At 43.1% G+C, this 22,670-nt stretch overlaps 2 protein-coding genes across 5 annotated transcripts in view; one reads left to right on the forward strand and one right to left on the reverse strand.

Moving 5' to 3' along the window:
* Positions 1-22,670, reverse strand: part of tns3.2 (tensin 3, tandem duplicate 2) — a 58,559-nt gene that overhangs the window by 9,048 nt on the left and 26,841 nt on the right. The gene's annotated exons all lie outside the window — the stretch shown is intronic.
* Positions 16,048-22,670, forward strand: part of LOC101464301 (PH domain leucine-rich repeat-containing protein phosphatase 1) — a 57,329-nt gene continuing 50,706 nt past the window's right edge. Inside the window, exon 1 of the mRNA XM_076875439.1 lies at positions 16,048-16,264. Within this exon, the coding sequence (XP_076731554.1) occupies positions 16,255-16,264 (10 nt within the window). The 5' untranslated portion in view covers positions 16,048-16,254. The remainder of the gene's footprint in view (positions 16,265-22,670) is intronic.

A 22,670-nucleotide genomic window follows, 5' to 3' on the forward strand; every position in this document is an offset into this window, starting at 1 on the left:
TGTGCAACAGTTTAAAGAGTAAAACTTAAAGTTAACTAGCTTACATGTTCTCTGTCCTTAAATTCCTAAGGTTACCTAAAAGACAATATCAACTCTCTGGGTGACAAGTCCTGTTATTATTAACTAACCGTGTCTGGATTCTGGTGCATATCAACAAAAAAAACAAAAACAAACAAAAAACATAGTGGTATAAAGGAACATTTCTAAATTAAATCCAGGAGTAATATAGCAAATAATGAGCGTATTTTTCATCAGCCACTAGTGAAATGCTATGGCTTCTTGCCATGATGCTATGAATTTCCCACAGCTTAATGTTCACATACATTTTTACAGTGCCAACACTCTGTATGGCATAACAAATGTCCTAAAGTTTAAATGTAAAGTGTCAATATAATGGCAGCTGCTGTGGTAATGGCTCCTTTCAAACATATCAAAAAGTTTATTTTGTATGCTTTAAACTAGAAACTGGTGCCACTTGAACTGGCACTTCTCTGGTCAGTTGGTGACTGAATTTCTAAACGCGTCTGACAAATAACAAAATTTGAATAGAAGCTAGGTACAGCTACCTGTGCTTCGGCTAAAACGGCTTCCTTTTCTTACAGAGTTTTGAAGGGCTTTTGTTTGTGTTGCAGAGTGACTTTTACAGAGTCATATCTGAATGCTTATTCATCACAGCTATTTGTCTGCAGGTCTTAGAGAAAACAAATGGGTTCTTGCATATGCAAAGATGCTATTTTATGTTACAAGGAAAAGTGCATCACAGTCCAGAAAATATACTAATAAAAGTTAAAGATAAAAGTAGTTCATGCAAAAAAAATAATAGATTAGTGTTATAATATCATTACTTATTGCAAAAGCACCCACATCAGATACTTAGAGTCAAAAGGGACCTCTTCAAATTAATTGTTCAGCACAACTAAGAATTTAAATATCTAAATTATTTTTGAAAAATTAAAAGAATGAAGGAAAAACAGTGAACCCTTCTTCCTGAAAACCTAACACCATGAAATAGTTGGTATGTTGCCTGAAAATTAAGAAACAATCTTCTGTGAATCAGTTTTTGTAGAGGAATAAGTGCGACACCAATCACTGAAATGTGGTGCAGTATCAGAAATATGAGATGGATAAATATGTAAAGAAATGTACTTATTGACAAACACCACATTCCCACACAGTATCCGATACACCAAACAGTAACAGTTGACACTCAAATTGAACTCTCGAAGGTTAAAGGTCAAGAGCTCAGTGCACAAAAAGTTACATAAATAAAACCAGGCGCACACAAACACACACGCACATGTACACACATAAGCGATAATGTGCAGTTCAGAAAGCAAAGATAATCCCGGGCTGTGTTGGTGTCGTTGTCTCTTACGGGGAACACACTGAAGGGAGAGCAGCAGCCATTCCCACAGTCACTGTCTATATTCCTCTCTGGGGATGATTCCAGGAATGCAGCCAATTCTCATCTCCCCACCGTTCCCACGGTCGATTATCTTCACCGTGATTTTTCACATCTGTGGCTCATCTCCCCTCATCCCAGCATGTTTGCTTAATTACAGAACAGCCATACGTGTGGCAACACCAGCTGACCCCAACCTGACCTCTGACCTTAGATTCTGCTCTGTGACTGAATCCACAGCCTGCTTTACACCTTTCACTGGCAGCAGCTATGCTACACAGTATCCATAGCTACACACTTTCAGGAAGGTACAAATTAAAGATGAAAAAAACCCAACCTGTGCTACGCATGAAAATAGAAAACTGATTTTTCATGCAATATATTTCTTTACAAGTTTCTTATAAGACTGCATTGCAGGACAGGACATGTATCTTTAAGAGCATATATATATATATATATATATATATATATATATATATGCTCTTAAGAATAAAATTCTCCACTTACTGATTCTTTGCTTTGTTCATGTTTGAATGATTCTCAGTTCAAAATAAAGCTTGTTCATGTAGTACTGGGCTTTGGTGAATCTCCTCAGTTGTTTTAAAGATACAAAAATATAACACCTTAGACCAACTGTATTATTCTATTAGTCAAATCATAGGATATAACCTTATGTATAATTACATACAAACAGACTGGATACACCGAAACTACAGAACCCAGAGCACAATTTCCAAGCAACAAAGGTGAGTTAATCTGCATTTATCTTTCCGGATAGACTGAAGTCCATGAACACATTTTTATTTGGATTGTGTCTCATTCAACATGGATTCACTTGAAGCATCTACTGAATAAATAAACATAAGCTAAATCACAGGTGCAGAAGGTATAACAAGAGCAAGCTTAGTGCTAACTGTAACAGAGTGTGTAGGCAGGAGGCTGCTTGAGTGCAAAAGATGCAGGAAGATGATATTTATAAATGTACAATACAATGAATCTTGCCAGTCTAAAGAAGCTTGGAAGAAGGTAAAGCAGAAAGAAACATAACTCCAGGAAAGAGGAGCTGAAAGGAATTATGTGTGAAACATCTGTCCACTGAATTTTGATAGACAGCTTTCATCCAAGTCCAGGAAGATCACAGCTATCATCCAAATAAAGGCAGACATAGACATACAATAGAAAAAAATGTATAAATTAATGGACTGAATGTTGCCAATGAAGTCTAGAGTCAAATATACTCCACAACAAACTAAATGGACAGTGTAACCATCCAGGTTTGCCAGATACTATACACTCTGGTGGTTTAAGTAAAATGATGAAAATTTGATGCTCAAAAAAAAAAGAAAGAAAAAAAAGTGTTGGCATGTAAGACATCAACTTATGTTAATAGTGTGGGTTAAAAGAAGAAGATGATGTTTTGGGAAGGATAGTCATTTCTTCATTTGAAACAGAAAAAGCAACAAAATCTTTGTCAAATCCAAACTGCTGAGCCAACCTCCACTCTCAGCAACCTGTGGTTCACACTGGTTCATGTTTCCGCTCACAGTAAACAAGAGTCATTACTATCAATGGCAGCTAGAAGTCTCAGTTATTTGCTGGAACTAATGATTTAATCAGATTCCTTGTGTCATCCTTACTCATGTTCAGGTGAAAAATGGTCTTTTGCTAATTTGCTAAATACATTAATCAATCAATAATCAAGTATACTTCTGACTAAAATCACCATTCAATAATTATTATTATTATTGTTTTTGATTAAGATGGTAAAATACAGTTATTTACCCTGAACTGCTGAACAGAAAAAATAGTTTTAGTCTTTGAATGTTGTGCTTTATTAAAAAGAAGTCAGGAAACATGTAACTTCTAGCTGCTTAAAGTTTATTTACAGAAAAATATGTTTCTGTTCCTAAAACAGTAGCTCAAGATACCAGAGTTATATTGGTGGGTCCATCACTTTGGTCCAGACCAAAAGAGCTCAAGTTTTCACATGACATTTTGTGTTTCAGTTCCTTCCCTGTTGCACTGTAAATTTGTTCATTTCGTCACTTTCAGCTCTTAGCGTGATATGCTAAACTTGGTTAGTAACCAATTCAGTTGCTGAACAAACTATGCATTGAAACTTTAGGATGACTTTTTTTCCTTTAGCGTTTTCCTGTGCACTGTTTTGCTCTCACTTGAACAAAGCCTCTTCAGTTTACCATTAAACCATGCAAAACATTTTCCAAATGGCACAAGCCCATGTGGGCACAACTGCCAAGCACCTCCACCCCTCCAACTCCAAACGCATGCACACACACACACACACACACACACACACACACACACACACACACACACACACACACACACACACACACACACACTTTTCTGATCACAGTGAGTGATGGTTAGGTGGATCAGACTGTGAATGCGTGTACTGTATACCTTCTTGCTTAGAACAAATATGAATTCTATTCAATAAAATAAAACCTGATCTGGAGATTATATTTTCCTCAGACTGCAGAGCCTGCTGAATAAATTAGGTAAGATACAGCGGGCTAATGTTTTATCTGACAAAGAAGAACTTTGTGTGGTGCATTATTAGCAGAGAAGGCTGAGCCTACGCACATACATAAACACAAGGATGCATGCAGCTCTGCTGGAGAAACGGCATGCTGACCACAGGAATGCAGAGTGCAAGTATTCAATACACACACATACACACACACACACACACACACAGACTTAGGCTGGCACGTCTGGAGTTTCACGGTATGTTACAGTACAGCTGTTCACTGGGATCACAGACTGCAGCTTCTCAGAGAAACAATAGGGGAGGAAGACACCTGCTGCTACCCATATACCCAGTGAGACTATGTATTATGAAGAAATAATAATGTCAAAAATAGTTTAGCTTAAGTAAGGTTCTTGTTCATTCCGGTGAATTTAAAAGTTAAGCCCTGACAGCAGAAACCTTAATTTTAATGAGAACAAGTCAAACCCCGAGTTGAAGCTTAATTTCTATATAAATCTGCCAACGTGAGTTTTTGGATGATTTAAGTACTGGTTTCCTGTTTATAAACAACTCCAATTCCGAGTGTGCAACAGGAAGGCTGAAAATATGCTGAGGTCTTAGAGATGGACTTTTTCTGTGCGTACACAGCATTTCTCATACTTTTTGCCTATTTGATCGATACCTGACAGCATGCAGTCGAATTTTGATGATAAATAGCAAAATACTTACAATCACTTAAAAGACAAAATGAAATCTGCATTTGTTTAGAAATCAACAGCAAATCTATTAAATAAGTTCAAAGTAACATTTGCATATGTAAGTACCAAACCTCTTGTAATTTATCAAAAATATTTACAGACTACATACAATGGATGGTATATATGTGCAAAAACTACAGCAAATTTTTAAAGCATATTGAACAAAGCACATGAATCACCATTTCCATCTGCAAACTGATGATGTTTAGGTTGGGGGAATAAAAACTGCTGGTGCTAATTCTCCAGTTGAGGAGTATTCGTCCATTACAGAAGAAGGAACAACAATTACTACATCTCTAACAAGACGTCTGTCCTCTAAAAGAAAGGCAGAAGGCATGATGAAAATATCTTTTCAGCTTGTTTAATATATTTCTGTGAAGAATCTCCACACACATTAGATGTATTTTAAGTCAGTTTTTGCTAAGTTGGCTCTTGTTATGTTTTGCTTTTTATCTAAAAGCCAAATTTCAGTATATAGTTTCATATACTCTCATTGGGAGAAATTGGTTGCTGTGCTAAAAACCTGCTAATGTTTGCTTCTGGTGCTAACAGATTTTAATGGTTGCCTATAATTTTTCATGTTTGTCGCCAAACACTCACTCACTACTAGACGAGCAGTAGTAGCACTTGGGAAATGTAGAAGATTTGCCTTCAAGTTAAAAGCCTTCAAGTTAAAAGTTAGCTAATGGGCTTTGAAGCCAAACAGTGTCAATCTGCTGTTCATTTTGCAGTTTTCACTATAGATCAGTGTTTGTAGACAAGTCAGTTTCTTCTCTTCAAATGACAACCACAGCAATGTGCCAGCAACCAACGTGATCCACATCCAACTCATCTGGCACATGTAAAACATTTGCTTCTGTTTTTCTTTCTTGATTTTCTAAACTGAACAATACAATTATGATTAAGTCTCCTTACTGTATGGGCAATTTAGCCAGGACCTAACCATCAATGAAGATGATAAGCTGCCAAAAGTATCTCCAAAAGCAACTTTAAACAAATTTAGCCCATTTTTCTGCAGTCGGATCAACTGTTTGTCTGAATCTGGGGAGAGAAGGGCATGCAGCTTTCTCTTTGGTATCACCTGGCCCTAAATCAGAATGCAATCAGCTGTCTGGTAAGGCCTTACTTGGAAAAAAAAAACTCAATCAATTTGAGTTTCTGCGGTGTCCTCCTTCCTCCTCCTCCTCCTCCTCCTCCCATTCAGCTATTCAGAAACTTAGTGTCCAAGTTGTGGGGAGGGCAAACTAGTAGGAGGTTGTATGTGAAACAGATTCCTTTGCTCTCTGTTAGTGTTCAGACTGACAGTTTTATCAACTCAGTAAATTGGCAAAGGAGAGGGAGTGACGAATAACAACACTGTAACAACAGATTTCTCATAACAACACTGGTGAGAAATCAGCTCAAGAGGACGAAGGCAAGGAAGGCAGCAGGTCCGGATGGAATCTGCTCCAGACTGCTCAGGGACTGTGCAGAGCAGCTCTGTCAGGTGGCCCTGTACATCTTCAACCTGAGCCTGAGCCTGGAGAGGGTTCCTGAACTGTGGAAGACTTCCTGTGTGGTTCCGGTGCCAAAAATCGCACACCCCAGGGAGCCCAACCACTTCAGGCCTGTTGCCTTGACTTCTCATCTGATGAAGACCATGAAAAGGCTCATCCTGCACCACATTCAGCCACTGGTGGGCTCAGAGATGGACCCCCTGCAGTTCGCCTACCATTCTGGAATTGGGGTGGATGACGCTGTCATCTACCTGGTACACCGATCCCTCTCTCACTTAGAGCAGGCGGGGAGCACTGTGAGGATCATGTGTTTTGACTTCTCCAGTGCTTTCAACACCATCCAACCTGCACTACTGAGAGGGAAGCTGGAGGGAGCCGGAGTAGGCAAACAGCTGACTGCATGGGCCATCGACTACCTTACCAACAGACCACAGTATGTGAGGCTCCATGACTGTGTCCGAGTTGGTAATCTGCAGCACGGGGCCACCACAGGGCACGGTTCTCTCACCTTTCCTGTTCAGCCTTTACACTTCAGACTTCTGTTATAATTCGGACGATTGCCATATACAGAAGTTCTCAGATGATACAGCCATCATTGGATGCGTATCAGACGGGAATGATCAGGAATACAGGGGGGTCATCAGTGACTTTGTTGGCTGGTGTGAGACCAACGTACTCCGAATCAACGCCGGCAAGACAAAGGAGATGATCATAGACTTCAGGAGGAAGTCACCCCCTACAACACCGGTGAACATCCAAGGGAAAGACATTGAGATAGTGGACTCTTATAAATACCTGGGTGTTCACCTCAACAATAAACTGGACTGGACTACAAATACAGACGTCCTGTATAAGAAGGGCCAGAGTCGACTCCACCTGCTGAGGAGACTGAGGTCCTTCGGAGTCTGCAGGACTCTGTTAAGGACATTCTATGACACTGTGGTAGCATCTGCCCTTTTCTATGCAGTGGCCTGCTGGGGGAGTGGATGCACGGACAGGGACAGGAGCAGGATTGACAAACTGGTGCAGAGGTCTAGCTCTGTGCTGGGATGTCCCCTGGAGTCTGTAGAGGTGGTTGGTGAGGAGAGGATGTTAGTAAAGCTGACATCCATCATGAACAACCCACATCACCCACTGCATGAGTATGTGAGTGGGCTGAGCAGCTCCTTTAGTCAGAGACTGAAACACCCTCGCTGCAGGAAGGAGCGCTTTCGCAGATCATTCATCCCAACAGCAGTTAGACTCTATAACTCCTCAATCACGATGTCATAAGTCACTGGACACTGTGAACATCCACGGTCACCACTTCATGCATAATGGACCTTCCATGACCTTCCAAGCTATATAGTTTATGTCTTCCATATTTCCAACTATATCCATAATCACATACTGTGTATGCTACCATTGTATATAGTGTATTATCTTACTTTTTTCATTGATTGTACTTATTTGTATTTTTGTATTTCCTTCATATATCTGTACCTGAGCTGAGGCGACGCAAAAATTTCCCCGCTGTGGGATCAATAAAGTCTTATCTTATCTTATCTTATCTCTTAAATAAAGTCCAGTAATCAAGACTGTGTTTGAAGGGACTAGACCATCGCTCGGGCTTTTATTAGGGCATTGTCATGATGACAATGATTTTATGGACCACAGTCAGATTCAGTGCTATGGTTTCACTCATAATATAATGACATAACTATGCAAATCAATCATCACATGCTCATGTTATTCAGTTTTAGCTCCCTCAAGATGAAGATGAATATCAGTATTCTTCATGTATCAGTAAAGCATGTAAACAACCCAGATATTTGATCAGTTCAAGTGAAATTCCTCAAACTTGACCTGTCTGGAGAAGTAATCACATGTTGGAGCCTTTCTAACACAGTGGAGACATGCTAACTAAAAAACAACTTGTCAATTTATTTTTTCTGTCTCAAATCACTGTAGGTCAAATAGACATGTTGATAAGTCTAATACAGCCATTCATTCAGTTTAATTCAAATTAAATTCAAATTTAACACAACAAGTAATTAAAATGCTGCACTTTTTTTAATCTGTCTGTGTGGAAATAATAGTTACAGCAAAATAATGAATACAAAATAACTGGATGTAAGTCGAGGGAACAGTTTACCCTGCCCGGGATAGGGTTACCGGGGCCCCGCCCTGGAGCCAGGCCCGGGGAGGGTGCCCGAGGGCGAGCGTCTGGTGGCCGGGCCTTAGTCCATGGGGCCCGGCCGGGCACAGCCCGAAGAGGAGACATGGGCCCATCCTCCCGCAGGCCCACCACCCGCAGGAGGCGCCATAGGGGTCGGGTGCATTGTGAGTCGGGTGGCGGCCAGGAGCGGAGGCCCTGGCGGACCGACCCCCGGCTGCCAAGACTGGCAATAGGGACATGGAATGTCACCTCTCTGGTGGGGAAGGAGCCTGAGTTGGTGCGTGAGGTTGAGAGGTACCGGCTAGATATAGTTGGGCTCACCTCTACGCATTGTCTGGGCTCTGGAACCAGTCTCCTGGAGAGGGGCTGGACTCTGTCTCAGTCTGGAGTTGCCCCTGGTGAGAGGCGGCGGGCTGGGGTGGGTATTCTTATATCCCCTCGGCTTGCTGCCGGTACGTTGGGGTTTTTCCCGGTGGACGAGAGGGTTTGTTCCCTGCGCCTTAGGGTCGGGGAACGGGTCCTGACTGTCATCTGCGCTTATGCGCCGAGTGGCAGTTCAGAGTACCCAGCCTTCTTAGAGTCCCTGGGGGGGGTGCTGGAAGGTGCTCCACCTGGAGACTCTGTTGTCCTGCTGGGAGACTTCAATGCTCACGTGGGTAACGACAGCGAGACCTGGAGGGGCGTGATTGGGAGGAACGGCCTCCCTGATCTGAACCCGAGCGGTGCTTTGTTATTGGACTTCTGTGCTAATCACAGTTTGGCCATAACGAACACCCTGTTCGAACATAAGAGTGTCCATAAGTGCACGTGGCACCAGGATGCTCTAGGCCGTAGGTCGATGATCGATTTTGTAATCGTATCACCAGACCTGCGACCATATGTTCTGGACACTCGGGTAAAGAGAGGGGCTGAGCTGTCAACTGATCACCACCTGGTGGTGAGTTGGATCAGGTGGCGGGGGAGGACGCTGGACAGACCTGGTGCACCTAAACGCGTAGTGAGGGTGTGCTGGGAACGTCTAGCAGAGGCCCCAGTCCGCGAGATCTTCAACGCACACCTCCGGCAGAGCTTCAACAGCATTCCGAGGGAGACTGGGGACATTGAGTCCGAATGGACCATGTTCAGCGTCTCCATTGCCGAAGCTGCTGCATTGAGCTGCGGCCGCAAGGTGGTTGGTGCCTGCCGTGGTGGTAATCCCCGAACCAAATGGTGGACACCAGAGGTGAAGGGAGCCACCAGGCTGAAGAAGGAGGCCTATCGGGCTTGGTTAGCCTGTGGGACTCCGGAGGCAGCCGACAGGTATCGACAGGCCAAGCGGAATGCGGCTCGGGCAGTGGCTGAAGCAAAAACTCGGGTGTGGGAGGAGTTCGGAGAGGCCATGGAAAAAGACTTTCGGACTGCCTCGAAGAGATTCTGGCAAACCGTCAGGCGTCTCAGGAGGGGAAAGCGGTGCTCTACCTGCACTGTGTATAGTGCTGGCGGAGCGCTGTTGACGTCGACTGAGAAAATTGTCGGGCGGTGGAAGGAATACTTCGAGGACCTCCTTAATCCCACTGACACGTCTTCCGGGGAGGAAGCAGAGTCTGGGGATGAGGGGTGTGACCCACCGATTTCCGGGGGCGAGGTCACTGAGGCAGTTAAACAACTCCTTGGTGGCAGAGCCCCTGGTGTCGATGAGGTCCGCCCCGAGTTCCTGAAGGCTCTGGACGTTGTAGGGCTGTCTTGGTTGACACGTCTCTGCAATGTTGCGTGGAGATCAGGGGCAGTACCTGTGGACTGGCAGACCGGGGTGGTGGTCCCCATCTTCAAGAAGGGGGACCGGAGGGTGTGTTCCAACTACAGGGGGATCACACTCCTCAGCCTCCCCGGGAAAGTCTATGCCAGGGTGCTGGAGAGGAGGGTTCGTCCGCTAGTCGAACCTCGGATACAGGAGGAACAATGCGGTTTTCGTCCTGGTCGCGGAACACTGGACCAGCTCTTTGTCCTCTCGAGGATACTTGAGGGTGCATGGGAGTTTGCCCAACCAGTCTACATGTGTTTTGTGGACCTGGAGAAGGCATTCGACCGTGTCCCTCGGGGCGTCCTGTGGGAGGTGTTGCGCGAGTATGGGGTGTCTGGCCCATTGCTACGGGCCATTCAATCCCTATACAACCGTTGCAAGAGCTTGGTTCGCATTGCCGGCAATAAGTCGGACTCGTTCCCGGTGGGTGATGGGCTCCGCCAAGGCTGCCCTTTGTCTCCGGTTCTGTTCATAATTTTTATGGACAGGATTTCTAGGCGCAGCCAAGTGGCGGAGGGCTTTCGCTTTGGTGGCCTCAGAATCTCATCTCTGATTTTTGCGGATGATGTGGTTCTGTTGGCTTCATCGGGTGAGGGCCTCCAGCTCGCACTGGAGCGGTTCGCAGCCGAGTGTAACGCAGCGGGAATGAGGATCAGCACCTCCAAATCTGAGGCCATGGTTCTCAGCCGGAAAAGGGTGGAGTGCCCACTCCGGGTCGGGGATGAGTTCCTGCCCCAAGTGGAGGAGTTCAAGTATCTCGGGGTCTTGTTCGCGAGTGATGGGAGAAGGGAGCTGGAGATCGACAGACGGATTGGGGCTGCGGCTGCAGTAATGCGGACGCTGCACCGGTCAGTCGTGGTGAAGAGGGAGCTGAGTGTAAAAGCGAAGCTCTCAATTTACCGGTCGATCTACGTCCCTACCCTCACCTATGGCCACGAGCTGTGGGTAGTGACCGAAAGAACGAGATCGCGGATACAAGCGGCGGAAATGAGCTTCCTCCGAAGGGTGGCTGGCCTCTCCCTTAGAGATAGGGTGAGAAGTTCGGCCATCCGGGAGGGGCTTAGAGTAGAGCAGCTGCTGCTCCACATCGAAAGGAGCCAGCTGAGGTGGTTCGGGCATCTGGCAAGGATGCCCCCTGGGCGCCTCCTGGGCGAGGTGTTCCAGGCATGTCCCACCGGGAGGAGGCCCCGGGGCAGACCCAGGACACGCTGGAGAGATTATATCTCTCGGCTGGCCTGGGAACGCCTTGGTATTCCCCCGGACAAGCTGGAGGAGGTGGCTGGGGAGAGGGAGGTCTGGACCTCTTTGCTTAGGCTGCTACCCCCGCGACCCGACTTCGGATAAGCGGATGAAGATGGATGGATGGATGGATGGATGTAAGTCCTCTTCTGTGAGCATTTCTGCTGCTCCATAAGTCTATATCGTTGTTTAGTTCTTCTGAGAGATAAACCTTACCCTGTTCAAATCTGGCCATAAACTCCACCCTTGTGCAAAGATCATATCATATGGACTGCCTATAGATTCCATACTTCCTGCTTTGTCATATGGTTCCAAAGTGCAGATGTACTAAAAATGATTGCATCATCAGCATTTGCATGCTAGACAATGTATGCTCTGGTTAGTCTCACATAGCCAGAGCTTTAACACGGACCAGTTGTTGATTAATGGTTGGAGGAACAAAATCCTTGTTTCGGTTTTTCCATCTTGGTGCCTGTGTCCTGAACAGGCCCTCTGTCTGCTCTGTTGTCAAAAGTTTCCATCTTGTGGTTTGATTTTCTCAATCTTTGCCCTTGCTTTCCTGCGCCACAGCAAAAGTCAAACATCTGCACAGTGTCTCTGAGCAGCCTTTGTCAATAAATTTGTCCCATAGGGAAATGGAGCTTTTTTTTTTAAACTTCTCTAAATTCTGAACCTGTTATTGACACTGTGCAGCTACTTATGCTAACAACAACTATCTTCAGATTCCTTGATATTTTTGTCTAGTCCTGTTCTGTCTTCCTTCCTTCAGCCCCAACTGGTTGCAGCAAGTGGTCGGTTTGGTGTTAGCTCACAGGACTCATCTAGTTGTTGGGGTTTTCTGTTTTCTCTGTATTGTTGTCCAGTCTTTACCTTACCATATAAAATGCTTTATGTAACTGTTTTTGTGATTTGGCACTATGTAAATACAACTGAACTGAAAATTTAAAAAACAAACAAAAAACTTAGTGATTAGTGATAGTGCTTAATTTTAGTGTGCAGTATGGTAATAAACGAAAAAAAATTCTTGAATTGCTCTACTTTAACCATAGTACTTAATTCTTACTACTTAATAGTGTCAAATTCTCATTGAATACACTTTTTTGGTGATTATTTAGAATTAATTAACTGAAAATAGCTACTTGTTATAGTTATTAGTATTTGAAAAAGCTTCTACACAGTAAAAGGGCTAAAGTCAGAATACTTGAACATTTGAGGGCAGCAAAAACATATTCTGAATGCAACATCGAGGAAACATCATGACACATCCACTTCACCATAACACTCAACCATTTCTGTGGCTGTGGCTTTTATTTCCGCATGTCATGCAAGAGACTTTTGTACGTTGCCAGTGGTAACAAAAAGAAAAGAACCCACCTCCCAAGCAGTGCATAAATGTTGCATGCGACATAGTTTTGGCAATGATGTCTGGATACTGGTGGAGATGGATTTCAAAACCTGAGACTGGTGCAGTCGTTGGAAAAGACACTGTGCCAAAAACTTTGAAACCACTTCTTTCACTTTTATCCTGACTACAGGGCAGTGTTGACATCATGCCAACAATTACCAATGCATCAACCATAACAGCATCATAACAATCGTCATAGAGAGATGACTCTGTTTATTTGTTAGTTTGTAGCTGTTCTTTCTCTGTGGTGTTGAGTTTTCATGTTTCTATCAAGACATTTTGTGCTTTTGGTATTTTACTCTTGTCTGCAGTTTAAAGCAGTTTAACATTTTGTAATGGAATTACACCTGTTCTTTGCCTACGCCTGACAGACTATCTCTCTTTACCCATAAATGTTGGACTGTTTTCATTAACCACAGGTGGGTAACAAAATAAAGGGAAACAGTGACCCTTTTGACCCCTATTATTTAGGGATCTGGTCATCATGCTGTTGGGGGCAGTTTCCTGTCTATCCTGAAGGGACAAGTGAACCAAAACTGCACTACAAATCAACCCAGTGTTGTTCTGAGGGATCACCTTTATTCTGTGCCCAAGGTAGTGCTCTCTTTTACGATATACAATGCCTCCTATTCATATAGGAACAAAGACTCACTGAAAATCCAAATCATGTGAATCATAAAACTGGATCTCAACATAGTTGATTGCCTATGGGAGACTGTGAACCACTGTGTTTGGAAAAACTCTACAGCAGTAAAATGATGGATCACTTCTCTATGGAGATGTGGAAAATCCAAGTCAAGACACACTGAAGCTGTTCTGGAGGCATATGGTACACTCAAGACCTGAACTCTTTCCACCATAAAGAAGTACCCTCAATGATCAGTTTTGACACCTCTGTATATATAAATAAAGATTTTGTTTGATGATAATTAGAATATTTTTTCTAGGATAGCTGCATAGGCAGAGATCCCCCTCACTAACTTCTGATGTAAACTCAGCCATTTTGTTCTACAAGCTGGCCTGAAATATGGCAAAGAAACCACCCATTTCATAAAAGGGTTACTCAAGAAGTGATTTTGATAATGAAGCAGGTGATTTTCTTTTAATGTGCCACTCTTCTCTAGTTATGTCTGTGCCTAACTTTCCTTCTCTGTTGCAAAGCAGGGATTATTAAGTGTGCCTATGCCAAAAGGCACACTTATTACTATTGCTCGGATTTATTATTATTATTATTATTTTCCTTTTTCAGCCTGACACAAGCTTCATATATGTTATATCATTTTGTGCCGCTGGATCAGGAATGGTGTGCTATGACTTTTGGTGTTTATTACTTCTATAGTTTTTTAAATATGAATATTTTAATGCAAGTTTTTGCCCATTCAAATGAATGGGAACGAACGAAAGTGAAACTTTACTTACTTTGTGGTGTGTTTGCTCACTCACTTAATTTGTGGTGTGTTGGCTCACTCTAGTGGTATGTCCCCGTATTTGGATTACCATAATGACAACAATATGAACGGCGCGCACAGCGTCGGTGCTTTCAGGAACCATTGGAATTCTAAGGTTGCACGAAGCATTGAATAGTTACGGTAACGGCAAGGGTGTATGCTTGGTGGAAAACTGCATATCCCACAATTCAAAGCACGCCTCTACCAGTCAAACAATGGCGGCTGCCACTTGGTTTAATATATTCCTCTTATTTGTGTTTCTAGGTCACAAAGTAAACTTTTAAGATATTTTCAGGTGAGAATGTAGGTGTGTAAACGTCAAATATCTGCTCGTTTTGTCAAAACATCCCATATTGGCAACAGATTTTTCACGATGTTGGCTAGCTAGCGCCGCTTCACTCAAAAGCACCCAGGCTTGCCTTTCAGTGAGGCGTCTCTAACTCCTTTCATCCCCGATAGCGCCGCAAACAGTCTTTGTCTTAGCTGGACTTATTTTTCGTTTATATGGGCCGATGATGCTGGTCGATGAGGAAAAACTAACTGAGTTGTTTGGTGGTGGCTAACGCGGAGCTAGCTAGCCACCGGTATGTGTCTCTTTCCCCTCATATGTGGGGAAAGAAACATGTGAGGCGGCCGCCGATCGACCGGTTTTCAGGTGAGAATGTAGGTGTGTAAACGTCAAATATCTGCTCGTTTTGTCAAAACATCCCATATTAGCAACAGATTTCTCACGATGTTGCTGCTAGCCGGCTAGCTAGTTCGGCCGGCCGGCTAGCTAGTTCGGCCGGCCGGCTAGCTAGTTCGGCCGGCCGGCTAGCTAGTTCGGCCGGCCGGCTAGCTAGTTCGGCCGGCCGGCTAGCTAGTTCGGCCGGCCGGCTAGCTAGTTCGGCCGGCCGGCTAGCTAGTTCGGCCGGCCGGCTAGCTAGTTCGGCCGGCCGGCTAGCTAGTTCGGCCGGCCGGCTAGCCGGCGCCGCTTCGCTCAAAAGCACCCAGGCTTGGCTTTCAGTGAGGCGTCTCTAACTCCTTTCACCCCCGATCGCTCCGCAAACAGTCTTTGTCTTAGCTGGACTTATTTTTCGTTTATATGGGCCGATGATGCTGGTCGATGTGGAAAAAATAACTGAGTTGTTCATATACCGGTGGCTAGCTAGCTCCGCGTTAGCCACCGGTATATGTCTCTTCCCCTCGTATGCGGGGAAAGAAACACCGATCGACCGGTGGTGGCTAACGCGGAGCTCAATCGTGGATAAGGGAAACCCAATGCAGGAGAAGCAGGCGGCTGGTGAACTGAATTTCAGGTAAGACGTTATTAACTGCACTCTATTTGGGTCAGATATAAACCGAGTTTAGGTGTAGTTTATTTTCGTTGTGCTGACAGTTACAATAACTGTACTGCGTGCTAGCTAGCACGACGGAGTTTCTATACAGCTGTGCGCGCTAAGTTACTGATTTTGAACTTTATGACAGCCTCCCCTATTTTCAGGCGAGAATGTAGGGGTGTAAACTTCAAATATCTGCTCGTTTTATCAAGAAGTCCCATATTTTATCAAGAAGTCCCATATTTTATCAAGAAGTCCCATATCTCTCACGATGTTACTGCTAGCGCCGCATGGCAGCTAGCTGGCTAGGGCGGCTTGGCTGACACCTAGGCCGGGCTGACTGATACCCAGGCCGGCTCACGCTCTCGTTTCACCGCCGCATGGCAGCTAGCTGGCTAGCGCGGCTTGGCTGCCACCCAGGTCGGGCTGGCTGACACCCAGGCTGGGCTGGCTGACACCCAGGCCCGCTCACGCTGTCGTGTCACCCCTAGTCTTTCGTGATGACTCTTGGTTGGCTGCTGGACTTATTTTTTATTTATATGGGCTGGTGATTCAGTATGAGTGTCCGGTGAACTGAATGTCAGGTAAGACGTTATGTATATGTAAGGTAGTGACTGGAATAAGTCACAAGGTGTCGCTGTTGAGCTGCATATATGTTGTAAATTTTAGCAATTTTGACCATTTGTCCTCTGCAGGACACCGTAGTTCAGATTTCTCGTTCGCGTGGGCGCCATCTTGGTTCGGTGTTTACTGTGATGTGCAAAGGTAAGCACTGTCAGTGGCGAACTGCATTGGTTTTGTTTAAAAATAAGTGTTCCACTGTGTAAAATAGCGGTTTGTCATTTAAGCCGAGCATATATTTTGTTTATTGAGAGGTTCATGTATTGTCTGATGAGAGTATGAGACAAAGATATACTTTTCTTTCTTACTCTCATATAAAATATTTAGCTTTTATTAAATAGTTATCTGAATCTTACAACCAAAGTTTGTATAATAATACACAAGATTGGCTGTAGACCATTGTTAATCATTCAGAACACTGTGTAAAAATAACAAAAAACAAAAAGTGAATGAAAAGTGCATAAATATTTATTTTACGTGTTTGATGTGTGTGGCAGGGCGTGGTCTGCAGTGCCGCTGCAGGGGAGGTGGACCCACCTCAGCGGCATCTGCAATCACGCCTCTCAGGTGTAAAGTCTGTGCTCTCTCTGCTTTTTTTTTTTTTTTTTTTTTTTTTTGTGTATGTGTCGGGCTATGAGATGAAAAGCTACAGCCGGCTGTGTGGGTACAGCAACTATGTGTGAAAAGTGGTCCATAACGTAATGCTTCAAAGTGTGTTCATGCAAACATTGTCGGGTCTGCTTATGAACCTCTGCGCACAGCGTCTACAAATTGGGGCTGTACGAAGTCACCTCATCTTTACACAAAACTGTAAGCTGTCATCTGTGAGGCGCGAGCGGTGTTTGGTTTTACCATAGTTCATGGTGGAGAATGGCTGCTCTGCTGAGTTTTGCTCTCTGTAGCCGTTTGAATGGCAAACTATACTGATTAGCGGCGGCATAGGCACACTTAAAATTTCTTCAGAAATTTTCGCTTTCTAGTTTATTATTATTATTATTATTATTATTATTATTATTTCCACCGCACTGAAGAAGTCCTGGTGACCAGTTTTGCAAATTTGTATCTCATTTCCTTAAGCTTTTCATATATTTTTGCTTATCAAATGTCCAGAAATAGCGGTAAAATGCATCAAATTCAAAGGATGCACCATTTTGCAATTTCATTTATCCAGTATTATAAAAATATCAAAAAGACCAGCTGTACTTACTCCAAGTTCAAAACCTGACTTCAACACTTAGAAATTAAAACCAAGACAAAGATTGTTCCTGGAGGAAAAATAAAGTTGAAGTTTACTTGTGGCTTATTTTGTTGAGTGTGACATCCCGGGGGAATGCTGGGAGCAATAAGCACCCCAACAAAAATGAAAATCTTCAAAGACTTTTCAGTTCAACCCAGGTCAGTAGGGCAGAAAAAAAGGGGGAAACGGGACCTCCTTCGGTTAACCACCAATACATCAGCCTCCATGACTGCACAACACAGGCCATAATAGCCTTTAAAGGGATGACATCATGAACACGGCAATGGAACAAACCACCTCACCATCCCACCGAGTGTGAGATGTCAGACGGGCTGCACGCTAAATCGTTTTTTCATGCACAAAAAGAGACAGAATGTGGGGTTTTTAAGGAGGGATGGGGGTGGATGAAAAAGGAAAAATTCCAGGAAGTGTTGGCTAATACCAGAGACCTGGATTAGAGAGAAGAGAGGGGAAGTGTTTCTCTGCGTGTGCGCCTCCTTAAAAATTCCGCGAGGGACTGAGGGAGAGGTAACATTTCATAAACAAGAGACAGAATATAAGGAAAACTGAGAAAATAAAAATAAAGAACACAAGGAAACCTGTTAAAAGCTCACCGGTGTATCATGACTGTAGGTGGTTGCAGCCGGTGTGTACGCACACTTGTGAACAAAACTATTCAATCATACACAATCATTCAGGCTTTCTGGCATATGTGTGTGTGTGCACGTACATACCAAGAGATGCAGTCATGACGGTGACACTCTCAGAAGTTGTCCTCCTGTTTGTAGGTTTCCTGTTTACCCCCAAACTTCCAGGATCTCCCCTTCCTGTTCCAAAAACCTCTATCTCTTTCTACTACGCTCTGCCTCACTGTGTGAATGAAAGCCTCCCTGTGACCAAGAATCTCCTCCTCTCTCTCTCTCTCCCTTTTTTCACTTCTGTATGCAACAAAGCAATGTGAACTCAACTCACTGGAGGTTTCTTGTGTGTGTGTGTGTGTGTTCAGGGGCTGGATAGTTTCGCTGCCATGCCCAATTCCTTTCGTATCCCAGATGGAAAAATGAGCTCCCCTGTTTGTTCCTGGCGTGTTGTGACTCCGCACAACTTCTGGGTTTGTATGAAGGGAGGGACAGAAAAGAGAGGGAGGAAGAAAGAAGAGGTAGGGAATCCCCCCCGCCCTCCCAACCCCCCACTCCCTCCCTCTTACTGACCACTGAGCATTGTTCCTGCTCAGCTACTGTGAGCACTTTCCCCCAATCAGAGTGGATACCAGAGGGGTCAGAGGTCACTTGTGGCCTTTTATGGACCATAGAGAGAGAGAGGAGGAGGTGGTGGGGTTTGAAGACTTTCTATGAGCTCTCTGTCAGGGCATGTGTGTCCACTCCCACCATCTGCTCACTACAAATGCAAAGGAAAAGGCATGCAGACACACTGACAGCGTCTCCTGCCATGTGTCTAATCTTAGCACCTCGTAAATTACACCATAAAGCTCCTGATGAATTGAATTGTGTTTACTTTTGCTTGAAATGAAGCATGCGCTGCATGCCTGGTTTTGACAGGAAATGAGATGGAATGGATTTTAGTTTTATCTTCATTGTTTGTTTTTTCTTTTTCCTTTTTTATTTGTAAAATGCATGCTAGTTTTACTGCTAAATTTGCTATACACTGCTGTAACATTTACAGAGATGAAGTTGACTTGAATTGCTGACTTCAGTTACTCATCTACACACGCCTTAAACAGCATCAAAAAGAGTTATCGAGTGTTGCATTAGCTCAGGCATGCTGCATAGTCACTCAAGCTCAGCTTGCAAGCCACTTTGAAACCCACCTCCAGCTGCTTTTTGGTGTTAATGATTTCATCTTTGTCATATCTCTTATCAGTGATGACTGCTCTGTTTTGTAATGGGATCTTGCTGTTGCTCTCCATGTGGAAGAATGTGGAGTTTTATGGCCAAATATAAATTACTTCAAATGAGAAAACAGTCTTCTTTTGACTATCAGACTCCAAGCTGAGATGCACTGGGACACCCCAAGTGTGACAAACTAAGCAAAGTACTTTAGTTGCTTTGTATATCCATCTTGTATATAATCGTAACTTCTATGAGACACATGTGTAGTGAGTGAAATTATCACATTATTCATTATGCAAGCTATTTTGAATGACACTGTGCATACTACAGGCAACTTTCAGTCTTTTGTTGACATCTGGATCATTATACTGCATGTCTACACAATGACCGTTGAAATATTTAGCTAAAGACCCTTTAGCTCACTCCTATTCACTAAGCACAACAAAAAGCAACCGTTTGAAGAGGTCGTGCTCCCCTCTGTGCTATACCCTCTGACTTGCTCCCGACCTTTCACCCCTGAGGTTCAGAAAGTCAAGTGTCTATCTGAGCAAACCATCTGACTCTGTTAAACCTCAGCTCGTAACTACATCTACATTCCTTGGCTAAAGCCTGCTTCCGCTGGCTGAGACCTTCTGTATATATATCAGTGTTTATTTTGATTCATACAAAAGTACACACAGAAATTATCATTACATAACACTTGAATTTGAGCTTGCCATCACGAGGATATGAAAGTACACAAGTGCAGAAACCGCAGCAGAGTTCATCTTTAGGTTGATGATTGCCTGGTACTGTAATGTTGGTTTCCCAAAGGCTTAGATGTGAGTCTGCTATCCATTTTAAAAATCTTAGTGTTGTTACTAAACAGCCTTAAAGCATATAGCATGTGTGGGGTATCTCTGTTTTGGTAAGAAATCTCTGTAGGCACTCATATAGTAGCATATACGCAATGCATTGACTGGTTAAAACACTTTTTATAACAACATCCCATATGTTATATGCAATGTTTGAATAATTACCACCTAACTCTGAAATCAACCCTAGTTCTATCATGTGTTTTACCCTACTATCATTTCTGGGTATGGTCCCCAACTTTATAGTTTTGGTTCAGCTTTATGATGCAGCAGCTCTTCTCTTTTGGCTATTTATCTTTAAGAAATAAACAATATGTTGTTTTCTGCTTTATATTATACTTTTAGATTTGGCTTTTGTGCTACTAGGGTGCTAGTAAATGCATTAAGTGTAACTGGCAAATTCTGTGACTGCTTTACCTGTTTCACATGTTTTTTTTGTTTTGCATTTTTTGTCTTTTCTTTATTAGGAAATGAGAAACACTATAGTTAGATCATTTTTATGGTTAGATAAGACTTTCAAGTTCATATTCTGGTTTATTATCTGTCTAACTCTATATTGCCTATGTGTAGCTGCTTTTTATCTTTGCATACTTTTGCTCAAGTGCTAACTGCCCTCTAACTCCAGAGATATAGAATGAGTAATAGCATCTCACTAAACTCTTGGCAAAGAAGCAAAAGACAATTCCCCCTAATTTATATTTATTTAAATAAAAAGAACTTTCACATGTTAGTTTAATAAACTCAGTTTTCCTTTTAGACTCAAATTAGAGTAGACTTTAAAAAAGTCTATCAAATTCACTGGAATACTAAAATGTACACTATAATTCTACAAGCTTCATAAAAATACCAGCACATATGACACACCAGGATCTGTTGTGAATTAGGGCTGCCACGATTAGTCGACTAGTCACGATTACGTCGACTATCAAAATCGTCGACGACTGATTTAATAGTCGACGCGTCATTTGAAGCTTTGTAAGATCCCAAAAGCAGGAATAAGTAGCAGGATTTAAGAGTGTAATAACGGACTGAAACAGAAGATGGCAGCACTGCATGTACAAGGATGCCAGCTGCCGTTAAACCCCGAAGAAGAAGAAACTGTGTCCCAGAATTCATAGCGCGGCCCAGCGCAGTTGTCAACAATGGCAGCAGCTAGTTAGTTTTAATATTACTCTTATTATTCTTTCTGGGTCACAAAATAAACGTTTAACATATTTTCAGGCGAGAATGTAGCTGTGTAAACCTCAAATATCTGCTCAGTTTATCAAGACACCACATATTTTCAAAAGCGCTCCGACGTTTTCGGAGGCGTCTGTTACCCACTAGCTCGATAGCTAGCCGGGGGCCATGAGAGCACCGGACTCCCGGCAGATCGTTTTCAAACCCACCGCCCTACTCAGGTTAAACATATACAAGTCACTTAGATAACTTAAAAATGTTATTGTTTGGCTTTTTTCAGTATTTTATTTGTTCCTGAGTAAATCGGCTGAGTTTATTAAACTCCACCGAAACTGCACATTTAATTAGAATTCAATTAACTATCATCTTGTCTTTATTTTTAGTTAGCACAGACCTTAAACACTTAAAGCTGTAAGCTAATGATAGTTATATAAGAGCAGATGCTGCTGGTGCAATAAGCTGTACTTTTACGTTCAATGGATGATGATCTGATTAGTCGACTAATCGCAAAAATAATCGGTGACTAGTCGACTATCAAAATAATCGTTTGTGGCAGCCCTATTGTGAATACCTCGGTAGTCGTTACTGGAGCGTTAGTGTGTCTGACTGGGTGCGCCGTTGTTTTTTTAGCTGCCTGATGCTGTCCACAGCAGTAGCCTAAGGTCAGACTGTGATTACAATAATGACTGTAAACATTAAAAAAATATTTCAAATGTGGTACGTCACTGTTTTGTCCAGACAAGGCAAACTGTTTCCCAGACTGCAGTTTAATTTTAAGTTGGGGAACAGGAAACTGTTGTCTGATCCCCGAGCGAAAGATATTTGGTGTTGTTTGTTAATTCATCCATGCAGTAAAGAAAAAAAAGCCTTTTTTTTACATAACTGATGATTACTCTTTCAGCAGCTATTACTCCATCCTGCTGCCGCTCTGCTTTGAAAAACGTGTTTACAATAAACAGGCAGACCCGCTGTTTCAAAGCTCAAACTAATCTGCCTGCAATACAATGCAAAATGCCACCATAAATATCACTTTAATTACTATCTCTATAATAGGATATCACCATTGCAACCAGTGTTCCAAACCGCCTCTGCCATTGCCATCAGCACAAGAACTGTGCACCAGGAGCTTCACAGCATAGTTTTGAATAGCAGAGCAACTCCTGTACATAGGGATGGGTATCGTTTAGGTTTTATCCGATACCGGTGCCAAATCGGTACTTTTGAAACGGTGCCGGTGCTTAAACGGTGCTCGAACCGGTGCTTAAAGAATGGAGAACGCAAACTTTGTCCAAAAACCTCCCATGTTCAGCTGTTTTGTTTTGTTTTTTGTAAAAAGATAACAATGTTAGCCTTTTCTGCAGCTATGGGGCATATATGGTATCACTCTTGGCTGGAAGCAGTGCTTAAACAATGGAAAAAAAAACACAAAC

Source organism: Maylandia zebra, linkage group LG17 (assembly GCF_041146795.1).
Source record: "Maylandia zebra isolate NMK-2024a linkage group LG17, Mzebra_GT3a, whole genome shotgun sequence".
Classification (NCBI taxonomy): domain Eukaryota; kingdom Metazoa; phylum Chordata; class Actinopteri; order Cichliformes; family Cichlidae; genus Maylandia; species Maylandia zebra.